We start from the raw sequence: 20,611 nt of genomic DNA, 5'->3' as shown, positions 1-20,611 counted from the left end.
CTTCAGAATGTTTCTGTTAAGACTATTTCATATAGTAGATTAAAAAATTAGAATTTTAAGTTTTTATAACAATCTTAAAAGCCTTTGACAAACAGTTCAAATTAAGAAAGTGAAAATACAAATTAGGGTTAAATATACTCGAAGCAGAGGGAGGGTGCAGCTGCGACTGGACAGCCTTCACGTCCTCATTTGAATAATGTGGCCTGAATCTGTCACTTTATTCATCCTCCTTATGCTCAGTCTATGCTACATCAAAAACAAATTAAGTAGTAAATAGAAGACAATAACCACCATTGTTTTTTTGTTGCAATGGCTGTGGCAAGAAAGAGGGCACAATCCTCTTTCTCTTGCTTACCTTCACATCAGAGAAGAACATCTTCAGCATGTTAGAACTGGGGTACCGGGTGTAGAAGAACATCAGCTTGGCCTTTTTCAGGTGATTAGGTGACAGTCCTTCCTGTATGTAAGATGCTGTTTGTCAAGGAAAATATATAAAGCAATTATGGAAACAAGGCTGTTTGAAGGGGACAGAGCTGCAGAGCAATCCCTGTATGACTAGGCAAATGAGTGAACAAACCGAAAAGAACATCAGTTGCCAATATTCAATGTTTACACAATTTGCATTCGTTCAATGTTAGGTTTATCCAACAAAAAGTGCACTTTTTTTTTTAAAATCAAAATACTTTTAGTACACTTCTTCAGCAATAAGCAGAACAGGGATATTGTGCTACCCAGTGATTTGTAATGATGGATATAAGAGCATTTACAATCATGAGCCATAAATTGTCATTACTCCACTAGTAAAGCTATTCATCAGCTCCAACAAGAAATGAAAACATCTATTATGTTGTAGCAGAATAATTCACAACCTGCATTAAAATTTAACAAGTTAGATTGAAATGCAAAAGAAATTCACAAAACAAAAAGGGTATTATTATAAAGTTAAAAATTAAACATTGTGACTCAAAGCAGAGAACATTGTATGCTGAGAAACCTTACACAGAGAGGTTACTGGGTAGATCTGGAGATATCTGACCTGTGCAAAGGGTACTGAGCCAAGATGTATCAAAGGTTTATTTTCTGACAGTCAAAAAGTCCCCAGGGGCCAGCTGATCAATAAATTCTTTCTTACACTGATAAAGAATCCTATTTATCTGTAAATATTATTACCCTTCAGCTCTGTAGACAGAAGCTTCCTAAAATAGTTCCCAGGAGAAAGTTTAATGTGAGACTAAGCGTAACAATCTAGCAATTCCAATTTTCATTCATTCAGCTTCCTTGGCACTCTTTTGTGTTTTGTGCGTTAGTATGGTTTTGGCACATCTGTGCTGCAGATCGCCTACCATTTCCTCCACAAATTAATGGCTTTATAATTCATCAGAAATGAAGATGCATGTGGAGAAAATCAATGTGGGCCCTGGAAGGTCAATTAAGGGGTTCTTTCCAGAAGTTATTCCAAGGGGTGTTCTTTTGAAGAGTATGTTTAAGAACAAAAATGCTGTTAGCTTCCATAGCTATACAAGTCATTACGAAAAGAGATACAAATTTATTTCAGAGGTGAAACCATTGTAAAATGTGATCTTATCTGAGTGAACAAACTCTTTAGCAATGCGATCAAGCTGGTCCTTTGTGTTTCAGAAGCTTAATGATGGCAGAGTTGATAACTCATGATTGACATGCTTCTTGTACCAAGAGGGAAAGAGTTGAAAAACCTTCTGTGACCTCCATTAGACTGATAGGGAAGACTAAAAGAGCATTACACTCTCCACTGCCATCTGTCATAATGCATAAGTGAAATAACGATGGCAAATGAAAGGAAGTGCAGCAAGCTGTTCTGCAGTGGCACATGAAATTCAGAGTATTAAAAGAATCAATGCTTGCTTGCATTGTTGGGAAGAACGGAAAGACTAGAAACAAACAAGACCTTCAAAATGTTTAAAGATGTGTGAACTAAATATTGCAAGGTTGATATTTCCATGTGGAAAACTGTTGACCTGATGGGATTTTGAACCATATCTCAATACAAATTTCTATTCAGGAATGAACTCTCTTACGATCTATTTGTCAATTTCAGTTCAAATCCATAAATTTTAAAACCAACTTGTGATTTCTGTGTTCAGTCCAGATGACTGAAGCAAAACCACTGGAGAAAAGATTAGGATACAACTGAATTGACAATATTAGGTTATAAATATAGAAATCCTAAACTACTGACATAATTTTTAATTTTACTAAAGGCTTGGAGATTTAGTGGAAGGTTGATTTCAGCATATTATATATATGGAATGTGCAGGCGAAGACCATGATGGAACAAGTTTAATTTTTAAAGTTTTTTTTTAAGTTAAATTATGAAATATCAAGTGCAGCTCACAATCAGATTTCTAACAGTAATTTAGAACACAGTTAAGAGGATAAAATAATCATTTATATACAGTCCATTTAGTAAAAGCATAAGAATTTACTTAATTATAATTCGTCACTCTTTCTGTCTTTTACTTTTACTCTTGATTATTTCCTTTGGCTTGGAAGGATGAGACAATTCAAGTCAAAGGATCTCAATCTGCACCAATGATATTCTTGATCAACTCTACAGACTGCACACAAGTCTGTATAGGGTACTTCAAAATTGGTAAACATATCTCACCAACCTGCACAATGTCAAGGTACAATGTTTGCCCTTCTGGTTGTGAATCCAATATTTTAGTGATGTTATCAGGTTACCCAAATTATTTTTCAAAATAAAATGTAGAGCTTCCAAAAAAAAGACAGCAACTGGTAAAACAGAAGCTCACGCATCTCTACTGGTAGAAAATAACAAAGATCATTAACACTCAAATGATTATTTCAGATTTGCCAAAATGGCAAAATCCCATAAGATCATGAGTTACACAAAGCAATCTTACAGGCTTGCATCTGTTATGCCAGAGGCAATTTGGCAAACACAAGATTATATTGGATTTATCATGTTGGAAACCTCTTGAAGATACAAATAATGATGAAAATTTTAAAGATGATAACCAGAATAAAACTACTGTACTTATATTCAAAAAATCCAACTCTCAGTAGATGTAGTAACACAAAACTGAAAACTGTACTCATTTACCAATTAAAATATTACAGATTTCACACTTTTCTGAACAATATTCTAATAAAGAACTTCGAATATATTCAAATAGAGTGTGCTTAGTACTATCAGATGCCAAAATTTTAAAAGTGAGAAATTACTAATCACCTGCAAATCATGGAGCATCTTTCAAAAAATATTTTGGTTTCCATCAAGTAACCCACTTCGTGTTTTGGCACAGGAGGACACACTTTACATAATGTTATGGTTCAGGTGCTTTAATAGGGCATTGTTGCTATAATGGTTATCATGAAGAGATATTCATAATATTCAATAAAGTTCCTGTTCAAATATGCAATCTTGAACAATTTATGAAAATTGAAGTTGTCCATTTTGAACATTTGAATGTAAGGAAAGAAGTATTTCTAAGATCAGGCTTGACTTTATTTCTTTGTACACAAACATACAATTACTACAGTACTTTCTAGGTGTACACTTAATTTATTGTATTTCTTGGGACGTGGACAACACTAGCAAAGCAGCATTTATTGTTCATCCTATTTGCTCTGAGGGGATAGTTAAGTTACATTTAAGCCATATCAAATATGGAGATGAAGACATTTTCTTTATTTGCATGAAGATGCTATTATTAAATAATACGTTTAGCATTTTGATATGAATAGTGAATTCCCATAGTAACTAATCTGCTGTTGACCAGAGTAGTAAATTTAATAGCTAAATGTCATGATTTGATAGCATAGGGATATTCATTAACTAACATGGTACGAGTCAGTACAAACTAGGCAAATTGTATGTCAGTAACTTCCTCTCTGGGTATTTCTGGAAATGAAAGATGTCATTTGAGGCGTCATCCTGTAATGGTTTGAAATAAAGCAGTATTAAATAAATTTGCTCTGCAAAGAGTTAAGTGGCTTTAATTCCATTCTTAATGGATACATTGAAAGTTTGCACAATGTATATGGCAAATCAACATTATGGGCTGTATTTCACCAAGCCCACGATGTCGGGCTCCGTGGCAGGAGAGGGGGTTGGAAGACAGTTGCGGCAGAGGCCTGCCACGCAGCTTGATGCTGGGATGATCTGGCCCAATCCTCCCGGCGGCAGCAAGGCTCTGTGGCAGCCACCCACCCCCGCCGCTGGGTGATGGGACCTCAATTTCAATATTTAAATGAATGAGATGAATACATTTAAATGAACTTACCTCGAATCTTGCGGGGCCAGCATGATACTCAGTGTGGCAGCTGGCACTCCCGCGCCTTCAATTCCCTGACTGGGAAAAGCCAGTGAGACACTGGTGGGGAGTGGGGGGGGAAAAAAGAGTTAAGATTTCCAATTCTGGTGGGGGGGGGCAGATGAAGCAGACAGGGTCAAATAAATGCAATGAGTGTAGGGGGGTGCAAAAGGAAGGGGTGAACTTTAAACTTTGTGCAGTCGGGGGGGGTGGTGGAGGAGGTCAGATTTAAAAGTCAAGAATTTTGTTGGGGGTGGTGGGAAAAAAGAGCAAATAGTTAATGCAATTGTTATTGCGGCGTGTGAAAGGGGGGGAGGGGTGTATACCTTTAATTTAAATATGCCAGCAGACCTGGTTGCCCTTTAAAAATTGCTGGCTTCGGACAGCCCACACCCTCCACATAATTGGGGATGGGCAGGTGGCTCCGGCCATTTAAATGAGCCACCGCACCGGAGATTGCGGCGGCTCAAAGGCGTCGTTGGCTCTTAAAGTCCAGCCCTATATTTTGGTAAAGTTTGTTACAAAAATTATCAGCTAATCTATTTCAAATCAACCTGCTGGACATGTGCAAGTCTCATATTTGTTGATGAGACCCAAACAAATTAGGAGCCTCCATATATTTTCATACAGAGATCCCCATTATATCAGTCGTTTGAATAGTACACCAAAAAAAAAGAGTCCAGCGAGCTTTGTCACCGAGTTCAGAAATGACCAAACAAGAATTGCCAAGGTAGCACCAGGGACAGGAAGCAGACGTGTAACCAAATGAAGTCACTCCAAATATTTTGAAAGACATTTCAGTGCCCTCTTGGACCCTCACTTAGATATGAAACAATGCTGGAGATAGGCAAGTTCATTTCAACCTCTCCCCACACCCCAGTGGGCATGGTGCAGATAGGGAGTTGATGGTAGTGATGGTGGTGGGAGTGTCATGCCAAGCTTTCAAGTTGTCGCAAACACTAAACACTACCCCCCGTACCCCCCCTCCCACCACCACCCCAATTATACTTATTCAGGCACAGGATGGCAGGGTCCAACTTTATATTGAAAAGTCACAGCCCGATGACATGGTTGCCACAACTGCATTACAACATCTGAGGGAGGCCTGCGTAGGGTCAACCCTGACTGCAGAATTATGGCAGGAGGCAGGCAGTGAAAGGGACTGAGGTGTTTAGAAAAAAAAATCACTTACCTGTGGAAGTTTTATGGGCCTAGAGGAGAAGGAGAGCTCCCACCAGCCCACAAAGAGTCCTTGTGCCCTGGCTTTGTCTCTCCTTCCCAGTGCCAGTATCCCAGCCCTTGCCCAATGCTAATTTTATGCTAGGGATAGTCCCTTTGAGTCCACAGCACCCACAGCCTTCCATTATTATTCTTGCTCTTGCCCACAAGCCTCGACATCACACCCAAAACTATTCCTGTGGGTTTTCCTCCTGCCACACAACTAGAGTTCAGCAGAATAGTGATTCAATTCATCTCTATAGCAGTATTTTGTGCCCAGAATATGTGACAAATATTAAACATCTCTGTATCGCTGAGAAACCTATGGCTTGAGTTCACTGGGCCTCTAAATGTCATCATCCTTAGCAAAACAAAATAACCATGGTATTAGACAACTTGCATGTTTTTGTGTTTGCAACTCACAGAATTTTTAAAAATGATTGACAGCTAATAACAGGTGGACTGATTATTCAAAGTTTAATTACTGACCCATCCTTCTCTACTACCCATTGGTGGAAAATTTTATGTTGACTGAGGTTGCAAACCCCCAAGGAAGACAATAATTGCACAAAAAAAATCATTTTTTGTGTAAAAGCATTAAAATAACAAAGAATGAATTTTGAGGTTTTAGCCGAGATTACTTTTACAAGAACTCAATTCTTGATTCTGTTCAACCCATTGCCTATTTAGCAAATATCATGTTACAAGCGTGACAAGCCAAAACGGCACTTTGAAAAGTTTGTCATTGTTCAATCTTTATATACATAATGTGGAATGTATCGAAACTGGTTATTTTATTTGAGCTTCTGAGAGAGGACAACAGCAGAAAGAAAAGACTGCACTATCAACTGTCGAAGATGGCTCATAGGAAATAGGAGTAGGAGTAGGCCATTCAGCCCGTCCGCCATTCAAACAGATCATGGCTGAGGACACATCCTATCCACATCCACCCTGTCACACCTTGTAAGAATTTTGTAAGTTTCAATGAGATCACCTCTCATTCTCCAAAACTCTAGATGATACAGACCCAGTTTCTGCAATCTCTCCTCATAAGACAATCCCGCCATCCCAGTGATTAGTCTGGTGAACCTCCATTGCACTCCCTCTATGGCAAGCATATCCTTCCTTAGATAAGGAGACCAAACAGTACACAATACTTCAGGTGCGGTCTCACCAATGCTTCATACAATTGAAGCAATACATCTTTACTCCTGAACTTAAATTCTCTTGCAAATGAAGGCCAACATACCATTTGCCTTCCTAATTGCTTGCTGCAACTGCATACTAGCTTTTAGGTGACTCATGAACAAGCACACCCAGGTCTCTTTGCACATCAACACTTCCCAACCTTCCACCACTTAAGAAATAGTCTGCCTTTCTGTTTTTTCTACAAAAGTGGATAACTTCACACTTAGACACATTATATCCCATCTGCCATGTTCTTGCCCATTCACTTAGCCTGTCCAAATCCCTTGAAGCATCCTTGCATCCTCCTCACAACTTACATTCCCTCCTAGTTTTGTGTCAACTGCAAATTTGGAAATATTACAATTGGTCCCCATATCCAAGTCATTTATATAGATTGTAAACAGCTGTGGCCCAAGCACTGATCCTTGCGGTACCCCACCAGTAGCAGGCTGCCATCCTGAGAATGACCCATTTATTCCTACTCTCTGCTTTCTGTCTGTTAACCAATTCTCAATCCATAGCAGTATATTCCCTCCAATCCCATCTGCTCTAATTTTGTTTACTAACCTCCTGTGTGGAGTCTTCTCAAAAGCCTTCTGAAAATCCAAATACACTACATCCACTGGTTCTCCTTTATCTATGCTGCAAGTAACACCCTCAAAAATCTCCAACAGGTTTGTCAAACATGATTTCCCTTTCACAAATCCATGTTGACTCTGCCCAATCATATTATTTTCCAAGTGTCAAGATATCTCATCCTTTATAATAGATTCCAACATTTTCCCTACTACTGGCGCTAAACTAATGGGTCTTTAGTTCTCCATTTTCTCTCTCGCTCCCTTCTTAAATAGTGGGGTTACATTTGCTACTTTCCAGTCTGCAGGAACCCTTCCAGAATCTAAAGAATTTTGAAAGATAACAAACAATGCATCTACTATCTCTATAGCCACCTCCTTCAATACTCTGAGATGTAGCTCATCTGGTCTAGGGGATTTATCAACTTTCAATCCAATTAATTTTTCAAATTCTAAATAATTTAAGTATACCAGAAGATCACACTCAAGAGTATACATTGTTGCAAGAGGATGCTGGAGTAGGGCAAGGGTGCACATTATATATGTAACTGTGGTATGAGTGGGGAACAAATTTATATCTACCTATAGGAGGTTAGGAAAACACAATAACTACTTTCCAGGAACTAAATTAAAAAACATTTCATTTCAGAACAGATTTCTTACAAACCTTTTTGCAAATCCTTTCAATGGAGGTTTGCACCCGTGTGACCTTCCTGTATACTTAAATTATGTTTTAGTCTTATTGCTATACATCTCTTTTACAATCTTTTGGAAAAAGTGCATCATGTAAGAAACATTAGCAAGTATTCTGTGGCCCAAATGTTCATTTTTGTGGTCAATTAGCATTTGCACCTAGCAACTTAGGTGTGATGCTGTGAACACTCACTCCCAATGGGCAGCTGTGCTTGCTGGAAGTGCAGTTGAAGAATCAGGGCTACACAGTTTTAGTTCATGTTTTTAACCTGCATTCCCTGGGAGCACTGCATCCCTGATGGGAGCATGCACCCACCCCATAGCACAAACGTTTTTAAAAAAAACTTAAAAGTCTTGCGTTTTGGAGGGACAGAGGTAGAAAAAAGCTGAAATAAATCAGAGATTACAAAGACTAAAACCAGAAACGCCAAAAGTGATAGCGCCCAATGACTCAGTTGTCAAATGCACTTGTGTGAGATGCTAAACTGTACAGCCAAGGGGGAGCCCCAGATTTAATCCCAAGCCTCTACTAATCTACTGATCATAATCGTGATGGCAGTTGGTGTGCCACAATTGGCCTCAGGGTCCTAGAGTAAGAAAGGCTGAAAACAAAAATCAAGTAGATGTCCCACTCCTGATCACTACACAATGGGCTGAATTTTACAGACACACCCCGACATCGGGGGTCGTGGTAGGAAGGTGGTGGTGGTGGGCGGGGGGGGCGGAAAATGCCTCCGGGAGAGGGCAGCCACGCACCCAGACGCCGGGAAGGCCCAGCCTGATATTGCCGACAGCAGTGAGGCCTCGTGGCGGCCCCCCACCCCAGCCGCTTGGCGACAGAGCTGCCATTTAAATACTTAAATTAATTAAAATCAAGGAATTAATGAGACCTACGCTCCCGCCGTCTGTCCTGGTGCAATCTCTGTGCTGCTGACCAGCACTCCAGTGTTGTCGGATCCCTGTCCGGGGAACCGAGGCAGAACACTGGTGAGGAGGGTGGGGGGGGGGGGGGGGAAGGAGGTAAGTTTCTCAGTGCAGGAGGAGGGGGAGCGGGGTCAAAGTAATATCATTGGTGTAGGGGATGGTGGGAAGGGTTATACTTTAAAGTTTATGTACTTTGTGGGGGTTGCTCAGGGGGGTGGTGGGGGAAGGTCAGGTGGACAAGCTAAGTGTTTTTGGAGAAGGGGAAAAGAGATGGAAAGTAATTAAATTAATTGTTATGGGGGGGTGGGAGATGGGGTAGAATAAATGTATTTAATTTTTTTAATTAAATGTCTCTAAATATTTAAATGGAACGGTAGGGCTCGAAACCCTTAAAAATGGCGGCAACGCCTGTGCACAGGCAGCTGATGCCATTGCCGGGATGGAAAGCCCGCCCTGGCTATTTAAATAAGGCGCTGTGCCTAATATTACAGTGGTTCCACAACATGCTGTTTGTAGTGTACAGTAATGATTTAGATGAGAATATATGATCAGTAAGTTCACAGATGGCACGAAAATTGGAGGTGTCGTAAATAGTGAGGAGGAAAGCCTTAGATTACAGGATGATATAGATGGGCTGGGAAGATGGACAGATCAGTGGCAAATGGAAATTAATCCTGAGAAGTGTGAGGTGATCCATTTTGGGAGGACTAACAAGTCAAGGGAATATACAATGGATGGTGGGAACTTAGGAAGTACAGAGGGTCAGAGGGACTGGTGTACTTGTCCATTGATCACTGAAGGCAGCAGCACAGGTAGATATGGAGGCTGGGAAGGCATATGGGATACTTGCCTTTATTAGTCTAGGCACAGAATATAAGAACAGGGAGGCTATGATGGAGCTGTACAAAACGCTTGTTAGGCCACAGCTGGAGTACTGTGTACAGTTCTGGTTGCCACACTATAGGAAGGATGTGATTGCACTGGAGAGGGTGCAGAGGAGATTCACTAGGATGGAGCATTTCAGCTATGAAGAGAGACTGGATAGGTTAGGGTTGTTTTCCTTCGAGCAGAGAAGGCTGAGGGGGGACCTGATTGACATATACAAAAATATGAGGGGGTAGATAGGAAGAAACTTTTTCCCTTAGCGTAGGTGTCAATAACCAGGGGACATAGATTTAAGGTAAGGGGGAGGAGGTAGGAGGTTTAGAGGGGATTTGAGGAAAAATTTTTCACCCAGAGAGTGGTTGGAATCTGGAACACACTGCTTGAAGGGGTGGTAGAGGCAGGAACCCTCACAACATTTAAGTAGTATTTAGATGAGCACTTGCAACACCATAGCATACAGGGCTACGGGCCAAGTGCTGGAAAATGGGATTAGAATAGATAGGCTTGATGGCCGGTACGGACACGGTGGGCCGAAGGGCCTGTTTCTGTGCTGTATAACTCTATGACTCTATGTGGCCCGCATCATTGTTTTTGCCCGCTGCCAATTTCGACAGTGGGAGTATAAATTATGGCCTAATGACTCTTGCTAGAAAGTACCTGTTTGACTATTAAGTGATGTTAAGCTTGGGCTCTGCAATGATTCCTTCCCTTGATTGTCAAGCAACTTGCCAATGCTCACTGCCCAAGCTTGCACAAGAAGAAAGGTAATTTACTGTAGGGCTGTCAGTGCCCAAAGAAATGTATCTCAGCATGAATCACTACATTTAGGAAAGACAGGAGAAACGAGGAAAAAAAGATAACAAAGCAACATTGAAAGTTAACATATGAACAGTCACTGAAGTGCTACATGCATTAGTTCTAACTTGTCCAGTACATTTTGAAAAATACTGAAAAAGGACAGACATAAAATAATTTGATTTATAAAGTTAAATACAAGAAACCTGTGGGTTCATCCTTTAGTCATTTTGTAAATATGCCTTTAAATTTCACTGCACATTTCCCCAATCATATTAACCTAACTGCAACCCGAAAGAAAATTCTATTATAGCATCTTTTATCAGGAGCTATTAAAAACAACCTTATCATTAATACATTGTTAAAATCAAGCACATCATTCATACAATGTTAGATAACATACTTTATGCTGCTGATCTAACATTAACCATAAAAAGCATCCTAAATTCAAAGTACAGCTAATAGATGCCACTGCTTCTCAAAATACTGTATAGCAGAACTGACCAATTGGCTAATTTCCCTTTTAAGCTCACGTTGAAAGCAACTGTTCTCCCAAGAAAGCACTAGCTGTTTCTAGGATACTTACACACGCACAATGACTCATGTTGGAATAGATTTGGTAAACATACAGCTGCACAGAATGCAAGCACAGCCCATTCAAGGCCAGAAGAAATGAGCACAAATAAATATTAAGGAGGTAAGAAAACGTACAGCTCTGTCCCAGCAGCTCATGTGGCTCACCTCATTCTTTCAGCTTCAGCTTTGTTAAGACAGATGACATTCAATTCTACATGTCATGCAAAATAGACAATAACTGCTGAAACTTGAGCCAGCTGCCAGGTGTAAAAAAAGAAAAGATGATAAATCCATAAATTAATGAAAGACATCTGCTCAGGAAAATAAAAGATCAGAGAAATACTGCACTGCAGCTGAACCTAAAGCAGTGTTCAAACACCACATGAGTTTGTGTGTAGTCTGCATACAGAGTTTTTACAAGGCAAATATGTAGCATTACCTGAGAGGCAGATGAGTCGTTATGTCAGTGGAGTACAATATAGAACTGTACAGTTAGATCAAAGACTGCAGTAGTGCAACTGGAATACCAATTACCATTTTCAGTTCAGTATAGAAAATTAAAGACTTTTTAAAATCATACTTTACTTGGGATAATAAAGCTTTCTAAAATAAAATTAAAAGCTACATAGGCTTTACAAATGTTACTATTAAGTATGTTTATTATGATTTTTGCTATCAGGAAATTAGTTTACAAAATTTGTGATCAAAAAGATAATTGCAACATTGGCATTTAAATTTCTAAATGTAGTGGTAGTAGGGGACAATATAGTTAGGGGGATTGATACTGTTCTCTGCAGCAAAGAGCGAGAGTCCAGACGGCTGTGTTACTTGCCCGGTGCCAGGGTTCGGGACATCTGCTCAGGGCTGGAGAGGAACTTACAGTGGGAGGGGGAGGATCCAGTTGTCGTGGTCCATGTGGGTACCAACGACATAGGCAGGACAAGGAAAGAGGTTCTGCATAGTCAGTGAGGAACTAGGTGTTAAATTAAGAAGCAGAACCTCAAAGGTAATAAAAGCAAAATACTGCGGATGCTGGAAATCTGAAATAAAAACAAGAAATACTGGAACCACTCAGCAGGTCTGGCAGCATCTGCGAAAAGAGAAGCAGAGTTAACGTTTCGGGTCAGTGACCCTTCTTCGGAACTGACAAAGGTAATAATCTCTGGATGTGCAAATTGGCATAGGGCATATAAGATTACAGAAATTAATGCATGGCTTAAAGACTGGTGTGGTAGAAGTGAGTTCCGGTTTGTGGGGCACTGGCACCAATACTGGGGAAAGTGGTGGCTCTACCGTTGAGACGGTCTACACCTGAACCGTGCTGGGGTCAGTGTTCTCGCGAGCCGCATAACTAGGGAAGTAGACAGGGTTTGAAACGGAGTAGTGGGGCAAAGGATCAAATTTGGGAAGATATGGTAAATCAAGGAGTAGAGACAAGGCATGAGAGAAAGGTATTAATATGGGAAATGATAAGCAGACTGTGACAGGAAGGAACAGAGTGTACGAATCTAAGAGTAAATCAACAGATAAGGCTAGAGGTTACAAAAATAATAAAAAAGGACAAAACAAATTTGAATGCACGTAGCATTCAAAACAAAACAGATGAACTGAGAGCGCAAATAGAAATAAATAAGTACCATCTGATAGCCATTACAGAGACATGGCTGCAGGACGACATAGATTGGAACCTGAATATTGAAGGATCCATGGCATTTAGGAAGGACAGGAAGCTAGGAAAAGGTGGAAGGGTAGCTCTGTTAATTAATGATGGTATTTGCGCAATAGAGAGGGATAACCTAAGTTCAGGAGACCAGGATGTAGAAGCAGTTTGGGTAAAGATGAGAAATCATAAAGGCAAGAAGTCACTTGTAGGAGTGGTGTACAGGCCACCTAACATTAACCACATTGTAGGATGGGGTATAAAAGAAATAATGGTAGCTTGTCAGAAAGGTACAGCGATAATTATGGGGGATTTTAACCTACATATAGACTGAAAAAATCAGATGGGCAGAGGTAGCCTAGATGAAGCGTATATAGAATGTTTTCGGCAAAATTTCTTGGAACAACATGTTCTGGAGGCAACCAGAGAGCAGGCGATACTCGACTTGGTAACGTGCAATGAGATAGGATTAATTAATGACCTCATAGGTAGCAGCGACCATAATATGATTGAATTTTACATTCTGTTTGAGGGAGAGAAGAGTGGGTCCAAGACTAGTATTTTAAACTTATATAAGGGCAATTATGAAGGCATGAAAGCAGAGCTAGCTAAAGTGAACTGGCAAATCAGGTTAAGGGATAGGTCAATAGAGATGCAGTGGCAGACATTTAAAGGGATATTTCAGAATATACAGAATAGATACATTTCAACAAGAAAAACTCCAAGGGTGGGACCCACCATCCGTGGTTAACTAAAACAGTTAAAGATAATATCAAACTTAAAGAAAAAGCCTATAATTGCGCAAAGATGGGAGGCAAGTCAGAAGATTGGACAGAATATAAAAACAGCAAAGAATGACAAAAAGATTGATAAGGAAGGTAAAATTAGAGTACGAGAGAAAGCTAGATAGAAATACAAAGACAGATAGTAAGAGTTTCTATAGATATTTAAAAAAAGAGTTAACAAAGTGAGCATTGGTCGTACAGAAAGGGAGTCTGGGGAATTAATAATGGATAATAAGGAGATGGCAGATGAATTGAACAGATATTTTGCATCGGTCTTCACTATTGAGGATACAAGTAACATCCAAGTATTAGCTGTAAGTCAGGAAATGGAAGGGAAGGAGAAACTCAAGAAAATTACAACCACCAGGGAAGTGGTACTGAACAAATTGTTGGAGCTGTGGCCTGACAAGTCCCCAGGTCCTGAAGGACTTCATCCTAGGGTGTTAAAAGAAGTGGCTAGTAAGATAGTTGATGCGTTAGATTTAATTTTCCAAAATTCCCTAGATTTTGGGAAGGTTCCATTAGATTGGAAAATAGTGAATGCAACTCCTTTATTCAAAAAGGGAGGGAGACAGAAAGCCAGTTAGCTTAACATCTCTCTCAGGGAAAATGTTATAAGCTATTAAGACGTTATAACAGGGCATTTAGAAAAATTCAAGGTAATCAGTCTGTCAACATGGTTTTGTGAAAGGGAAATCATGTTTCACCAATTTATTGGAGTTCTTTGAAGAAGTAACGTGCTGTGGATAAAGGGGAACCAGTGGATGTACTGTACTTAGATTTCCAGAAGGCATTTTATAAGGTAACACACCAAAGATTATTGCAGAAAATAAAAGTCCATGGTGTAGGGGGTAATATATTGGCATTGATAGAAGATTGGCTAACTAACAGGAAACAGAGAGTAGGCATAAATGGGTCACTTTCTAGTTGGCAAGATGTAACGTGTGGCATGCCACAGGGATCTGTGCTGGGGCCTCAACTTTTTACAATTTATATAAATGACTTAGATGAAGGGACCGAAGGTATGGTTACTAAATTTGCTGATGACACAAAGATAGTTAGGAAAGTAACTTGTGAAGAGGACATAAAGGGGCTACAAAGGGATATAGATAGGTTAAGTGAGTGGGCAAAGACCTGGCAAATGGAATATAATGTGGGAAAATGGGAAATTGTCCACTTTGGCAGGAAGAATAAAAAAGCATATTATCTAAATGGTGAGAGATTGCAGAGCTCTGAGATGCAGAGGGATCTGGGTGTCCTAGTGCATGAATCGCAAAAGGTTAGTATACAGGTACAGCACGTAATTAGGAAAGTTAATAGAATGTTATTGTTTATCGTGAGGGGAATTGAATACAAAAGTAGGGAGGTTATGCTTCAGCTATACAGGGCATTGGTGAGACCACATCTGGAGTACTGTGTACAGTACTGGTCTCCTTATCTAAGAAAGAACGCAATGGAGTTGGAGGCAGCCCAGAGAAGGTTTACTAGACGAATACCTGGAATGGGGGTGCTGTCTTATGAGGAAAGATTGGACAGGCTAGGCTAGCATCCATTGGAATTTAGAAGAGTAAGAGGCGACTTGAGTGAAACATAAGATCCTGAGGGGTCTTGACAGGGTGGATGTGGAAAGGATGTTTCCCCTTGTGAGAGAAGCTAGAACTAGGGGTCACTGTTTAGAAATAAGGGGTCGCCCATTTAAGACAGAGATGAGGAGAAATTTTTTCTCAGAGGGTCATGAGTCTTTGGAATTCTCTTCCTCAAAAGGTGGTGGAAGCAAAATCTTTGAATATTTTTAAGGCAGAGGTAGATAGATTCTTGATAAGTAAGGGGGTGGAAGGTTATCAGGGGTAGGTGGAGATGTGGAGTAATCAGTTCAGCCATGAACCTGTTGAATGGCGGAGCAGACTCGAAGGGCCGAGTGGCCTACTCCCACTCCTAATTCGTATGTTTGCATATAAATCCAGGTATGTTCTAGTTATCACGTTTTGTGTCATTTCAAGTCACATGCAATTTAATTTTAGTTACAAGATTACTCTCAAATACATTAGCATTGCAGCAATTATAAAACATTAGAACCTGATTACCAATCTATTCTTATCAGCCCATCTCATTTATTACTTGTCATAACTTAAGTTTCTATCTCTTAATAGCATTTATTCTGTGGTAGCTGCATGAAGATTGAGTGTTTTGTTATCTTAGCCTTGCATATTGCTGTAGCTCTTCCAATTTGCTGTATGCAAATTTTGAATTCTACAAGCTATTTTCTTAAGATGCAAAGAAGGTTTGGGACATGGAAGATCATGGCTGGAATCTTGAGAACAGTCAACTGTTTCCTTTAACATTGGAATAAAAGTTGTGCCCAATTAATATGGTTTTATCTATAACGCTGCAGAAGATATTCACAATAAACTCTAAATTTACTCTACGAGGTACAGCTTTAGACAGTTGCACATAAAGTACATTGCTGTGCTATGTTCACATTCTTTCCTTCTGTTTCATTAAAGGACAGAGTCCTATTCTTAGCAAAGAAGGTGTTGCCATTATTTGCTTGTTACGTAAGAACTCAATACAATTATAGGAGGGAAATAAAATTGTGCACCCTCAATTAACTAGACTGATCACCTCCAAATTCCTACAACATGTACAAGTTTAATATATTGGTGGGGTGGGGCAATAAAAAGGGGGAAGTCATTAACGATAAGTTACATCCAAAATCCATAATGTGTAGCCTATCTTAAAAATACATTTTTGCTACATGTGAAATATGTAACTGGCTATTAAATCACAAATTATCACAGTGCTGCTAAGCAAAAACAAATGGTGCAGTATGTTACTGACTCCTGTCAACAAATCTTTGTAAGAGCAAAAATAGAAGCTCTATTACTTTGACTAAGTGATATGATAAAGGAAAAATGAAAAGCTATACAGAGAACTGGCAGTTTGACAGAGGGTGATTTGCAGCAGATAATCCAGCACCATTTTTAGCATTCAAAAAAAAACTGTTGAAAAGAAATAGTATTCTCATTTACCTAAAACACAGGAAAAAGCAAGTGAATCTTGTGAAAGTAGTTCAGTTTAGCTGAGCCCACTCTGATTGTGCTCACAAGCTTTTAAAATCATTTGCTTTGTATATACAAGAACAAAAGATTTCTGTGTACAGCTGAACAGAGGTTAATCATGCATAGCAGGCAGCTGCACTGAATTTGCAGATCATTGGAGGGTGGGGGTGATGCACTTGTTGCATCTTCAACGTGTTTGATTATGCAAAAGCAGGTAATGATGGTACATAAAATGACTGTCCCAGGGATGTGGATTCCCTTCTGAAAGTTCAACTCACTGTTCTAATAGGATACCAAAGACACTAATTAGGTGAAAATTGTACTCTAATTGCATACACCTATATTAGACACTAACACATTATCAGAAAAGGATATTGTATTTCCAGAATATGGTGAAATGTCTGCCATATCCTGCAAGTCACCACACTCAGATTTAATGAGCGATAACGAGAGACCTTCAGCTGTGCTGGATGGATGCATTGGTGAGCACGGACGATGGTTCATGTGGTGTGATGACACTTTGGTCCGCAGACAGGCAGTTTCCCTGGTCAAGTCCAAGGACTCAGGTGATGACCTGTCTTTCCCAGAAACTGTGCTGGAGGAATTACCTATAGAGCTCTGAAAGGAATACGCCATAAGAGGGAGAGGCAATGGGTGGCGGAAAGCAGGCGATGAAAATCCTGCTGCAGCTGAGAGTGGGGACTGATGAAGAGAGCTGTGGTGGCCACCCATAGAAGGGGTGGAGGCAGATTGCTCCGATGAGTTTTTGCGTACTACTAGAGGCAGTGCTTCTGTCTGGTCTGAAGAGTTAGATACATGCATATTGGCAAAAGTGTTCAACGGGTTGGAAATGATGACATCACCAAAGCACTGAAGCCGTTGATTAGTAGTATGGAAGTTGTGGTTTTCTCCATTGACAGCAAATCTTGCCTGTGGAATCTGGATAGGTGGGAAGACCTGAGGAAGCTGGTGGGAGGACTTAGAGAACATTTTGACTACAGAGTCCACTACTTGTGACATGGTGGAATTAAGTTCCTGTTTAAGAGTTTCAGCTAGCTGTTTCCCTTCAGCATGCAAGGTGGTCGGGCCTTGGCCTTTCCTCGAGTGGCTATCTCTCTTTAGTTTTTCACTTTCTGCTGCCATTTCCTGTTCTCTAATAAGAGCACGAGCACGATCAAGGAAGTGTCCTGGATCTAGGTCCGACAGCTCATTGTCAGACCTGTCGTGTGCTCTAGTATCAGCAGTTTCTGATTGCATGCTGTCTTCAGACATGTTGCCATCTTCATCATTCTCAGAATCTGTACTGTCGTATATTTGGTAGAATTTTTCCTGGAGCTGGCGCAGTTGCTTCTGCATATCTTCCAGCTGTTGCTTCAGTTGACGCCGTTCTTCTCTCTTTTGCTCTTTCCGGGCTGTAACCAATTGTTGAAAACTCTGTTGCTGTTGTTGGGGAAGCTTCTGCTTACGTTTGTTTTCTCTATAGCTTTCTCTGGGACTCACAGGCTGCTGCACCCCATCTCGATCATTCTCTCCACCCCGCATTGACACATTTGGTGAATGACTCATGCCTCGAATTATGTTCTCAACACGGGCACGTTTGGCCCGCAGATGTTCATCACAAAGCCGATCCACATCAAACTGGCTCATGCTAGGTCTGCTAAATGGCGAAACGCATTCTTGGGCACTTTCCCTTGAAGAATTGCTACAGGCATCCTCCTGATTTGCTTCTGAGCCTGTGCTGGAGAGACCACTGGCTTGCAAATTGAGCTCTGAGCTTCCATTCTTGGTTGCATTATTTTTCAGCAGCTGGGAAATTATGGTAGCTCCAGGAAAAGGCATCATGGCATCTTCATACGAGTTTGCCCTCTTCAACAGCTTGCGGAGCACATTTGATTTGTCCCCATCTGTATGTTGAACCACTGAGCACTCAATGTCCTGATCTGAACCGTGGGGATTCATGGCACTGAATAGCTTCACTTTCGCTTTAGTAAACACTGTAGATGTCCCTACAGTTCTCTTCACTCCAATGTCGACCCTGCGTCTTTTAGTATGTCTAGTTAAGAGGGCTATGCTGTCATGGTCAGGCATCACTGGACTGTTATTGTGCCATCTTCAAAAGCTTGTCAGCTGGGCACAGCTCGAGAATCCCGGGACCCTAGCCAATAGAACAAAAGGACTGATGAATCATTTTCTTTAATTTTCTCCAAATTTCCTGACCTCAATTCTGCATAAAGTAGAAATGTGCTGGTAGTGGGATACACGACACGTTACATTTCTTACAATTCATTATGAACTCTATTTGAAATGAAAGATTTTAAAATATTTTTGCTCTAATGCTTTAAGATGGATTAAGATTTTAAAAAGCAAAACTGCTTAAGCACCAGTAATATGATTCACCTGCACAAATGCCTAAAATGATATTATTTATCTTGAGGAAAAAAATCAATAGGTTATCTCATTGTGGGTAAATCAGACTTTAAAGTCTGAAAATAAATTCAAATCAAACAATCTGATTATAAAAACACTGATGTATTATAACATAACTCTTTGTGCTGTTACATACAGCATTAACACAGCCTTTTCCAAAAGTATATCGAAAAGCTGTCCTGACATTAATTTTAAATTTATTTTGCTCAGATTTAACTTTTTAAAATTTCTTTTCCATTCACTCCTAACAAATGAACTTGCTAAATTACATTCATTTCTTCCACACTTCATTCCTAGAATGCCAAGAAGATACGGCATTACTAACTGCACAAAATGAAAGACAGCAGAACAAACCTAAATATAGGTTTAGACCATCCATCCATTCTTTTTTAAACCTATATATAGGTAACTGCTGGTGAAAGGTTATCTATTGCTGTGGTAGTAAGATATAGCTTCCTGTTTTATACCCTACAAAAAAAAAAGGAGTGACAATGACATGACTAAACATTTACATAAATTTGCAAATCCCACAGTAATACTTATCTTATCAAAGGTCATAGCTTAAAAAAGTGAGATTTATGTACTGATCAAAGACAGTTGTAATTTAGTGAAAAATAATTTTTGGATGCCAAGTAAGTGAGAATTGCTGTATATCCTCAAATCTCTTCAGAAAATATTTAAAATGTCCAGTGACAGAGCAAGAAAATGTCAAGCAAAAGTGTGGGAAAGGAAGGGAATGTATTTCTTTTGTGTCAAAGCCCTGATTTCCCAAGAATAGAAACACAGCTAATATGTTTGCAGCATTTCTCACATAAAAACGATCTAGATGCAATCCATGCCTGGTTAATGAGCACAGAAATAACCCCACGGATGTTTCGAGCCCTGGTCCTATTGAATATAGGGTTTAGGTTTATAACCTACATAAACAACAAATCACAATATATTTTTCATGCTAGATTTATCCTATGTGAAACTTTTACATCAGCTGAACAGCACACATCTCCACAATAGCATGACTGCTTGCCAAAGGCAGCATGCGGACATTTTGGAATTGCTCCCATCCCTTTCAGTTCACCTGTAAAAACATCTACATGTTCCCCAAGACCACAGCTGTGATGATCATTAGAGAATCAAGTCTATCTAAGCAACTGTTTACTTTCAGTGTGAAATATTATTTACCATGGGCCTATCAAGGATTTTTTTTTTTAAGTGGGCTGATATTACCTGTGGAAAGATTTAAAATTTATTCTTGCAATTTATCAGTCTCCAAAATGCATTGTTCATATTTAATATAAAACTAGAACAAAACAGCCATCAGAACTTACCACTGCTGGTTAATTTGCATCTAGTGAAAGGTGCTGACTGCTGAAAGTATAAACATTTAACCAGCTAAGCATGTTTCCAGAGTTACAATATCAAAAATAATAATGTTCCACACTGTGTAAATGGACTCCCTTCCAGCAGACTTTGAAATTTCATTTTTAAGACCACAATTGTCAAACCTCTTCAA

General features: G+C 39.8%; 1 protein-coding gene across 8 annotated transcripts in view; it reads right to left on the bottom strand.

Moving 5' to 3' along the window:
• The window catches only part of prox1a (prospero homeobox 1a), a 135,024-nt gene that overhangs the window by 110,993 nt on the left and 3,420 nt on the right, over positions 1–20,611 (bottom strand). For 7 of the 8 annotated variants that reach the window (XM_068045028.1, XM_068045020.1, XM_068045025.1 and 4 more), the window contains exons 2-3: positions 17,050–18,829; positions 356–463 (exon numbers count right to left, since the gene is read on the bottom strand). In XM_068045028.1, the coding sequence (XP_067901129.1) occupies positions 356–463; positions 17,050–18,762 (1,821 nt within the window). In that variant the 5' untranslated portion in view covers positions 18,763–18,829. Of the gene's footprint in view, positions 1–355; positions 464–17,049; positions 18,830–19,455; positions 19,508–20,611 lie in introns of those variants that run through there. The other variant, XM_068045022.1, reaches the window with a different exon arrangement.

The sequence above is a fragment of the Heterodontus francisci genome, chromosome 13 (genome assembly GCF_036365525.1).
Source record: "Heterodontus francisci isolate sHetFra1 chromosome 13, sHetFra1.hap1, whole genome shotgun sequence".
Taxonomy (NCBI): Eukaryota; Metazoa; Chordata; class Chondrichthyes; order Heterodontiformes; family Heterodontidae; genus Heterodontus; species Heterodontus francisci.
The sequence above is the reverse complement of the archived record's forward strand: the minus strand, read 5'-3'. Positions and strand labels throughout refer to the sequence as shown.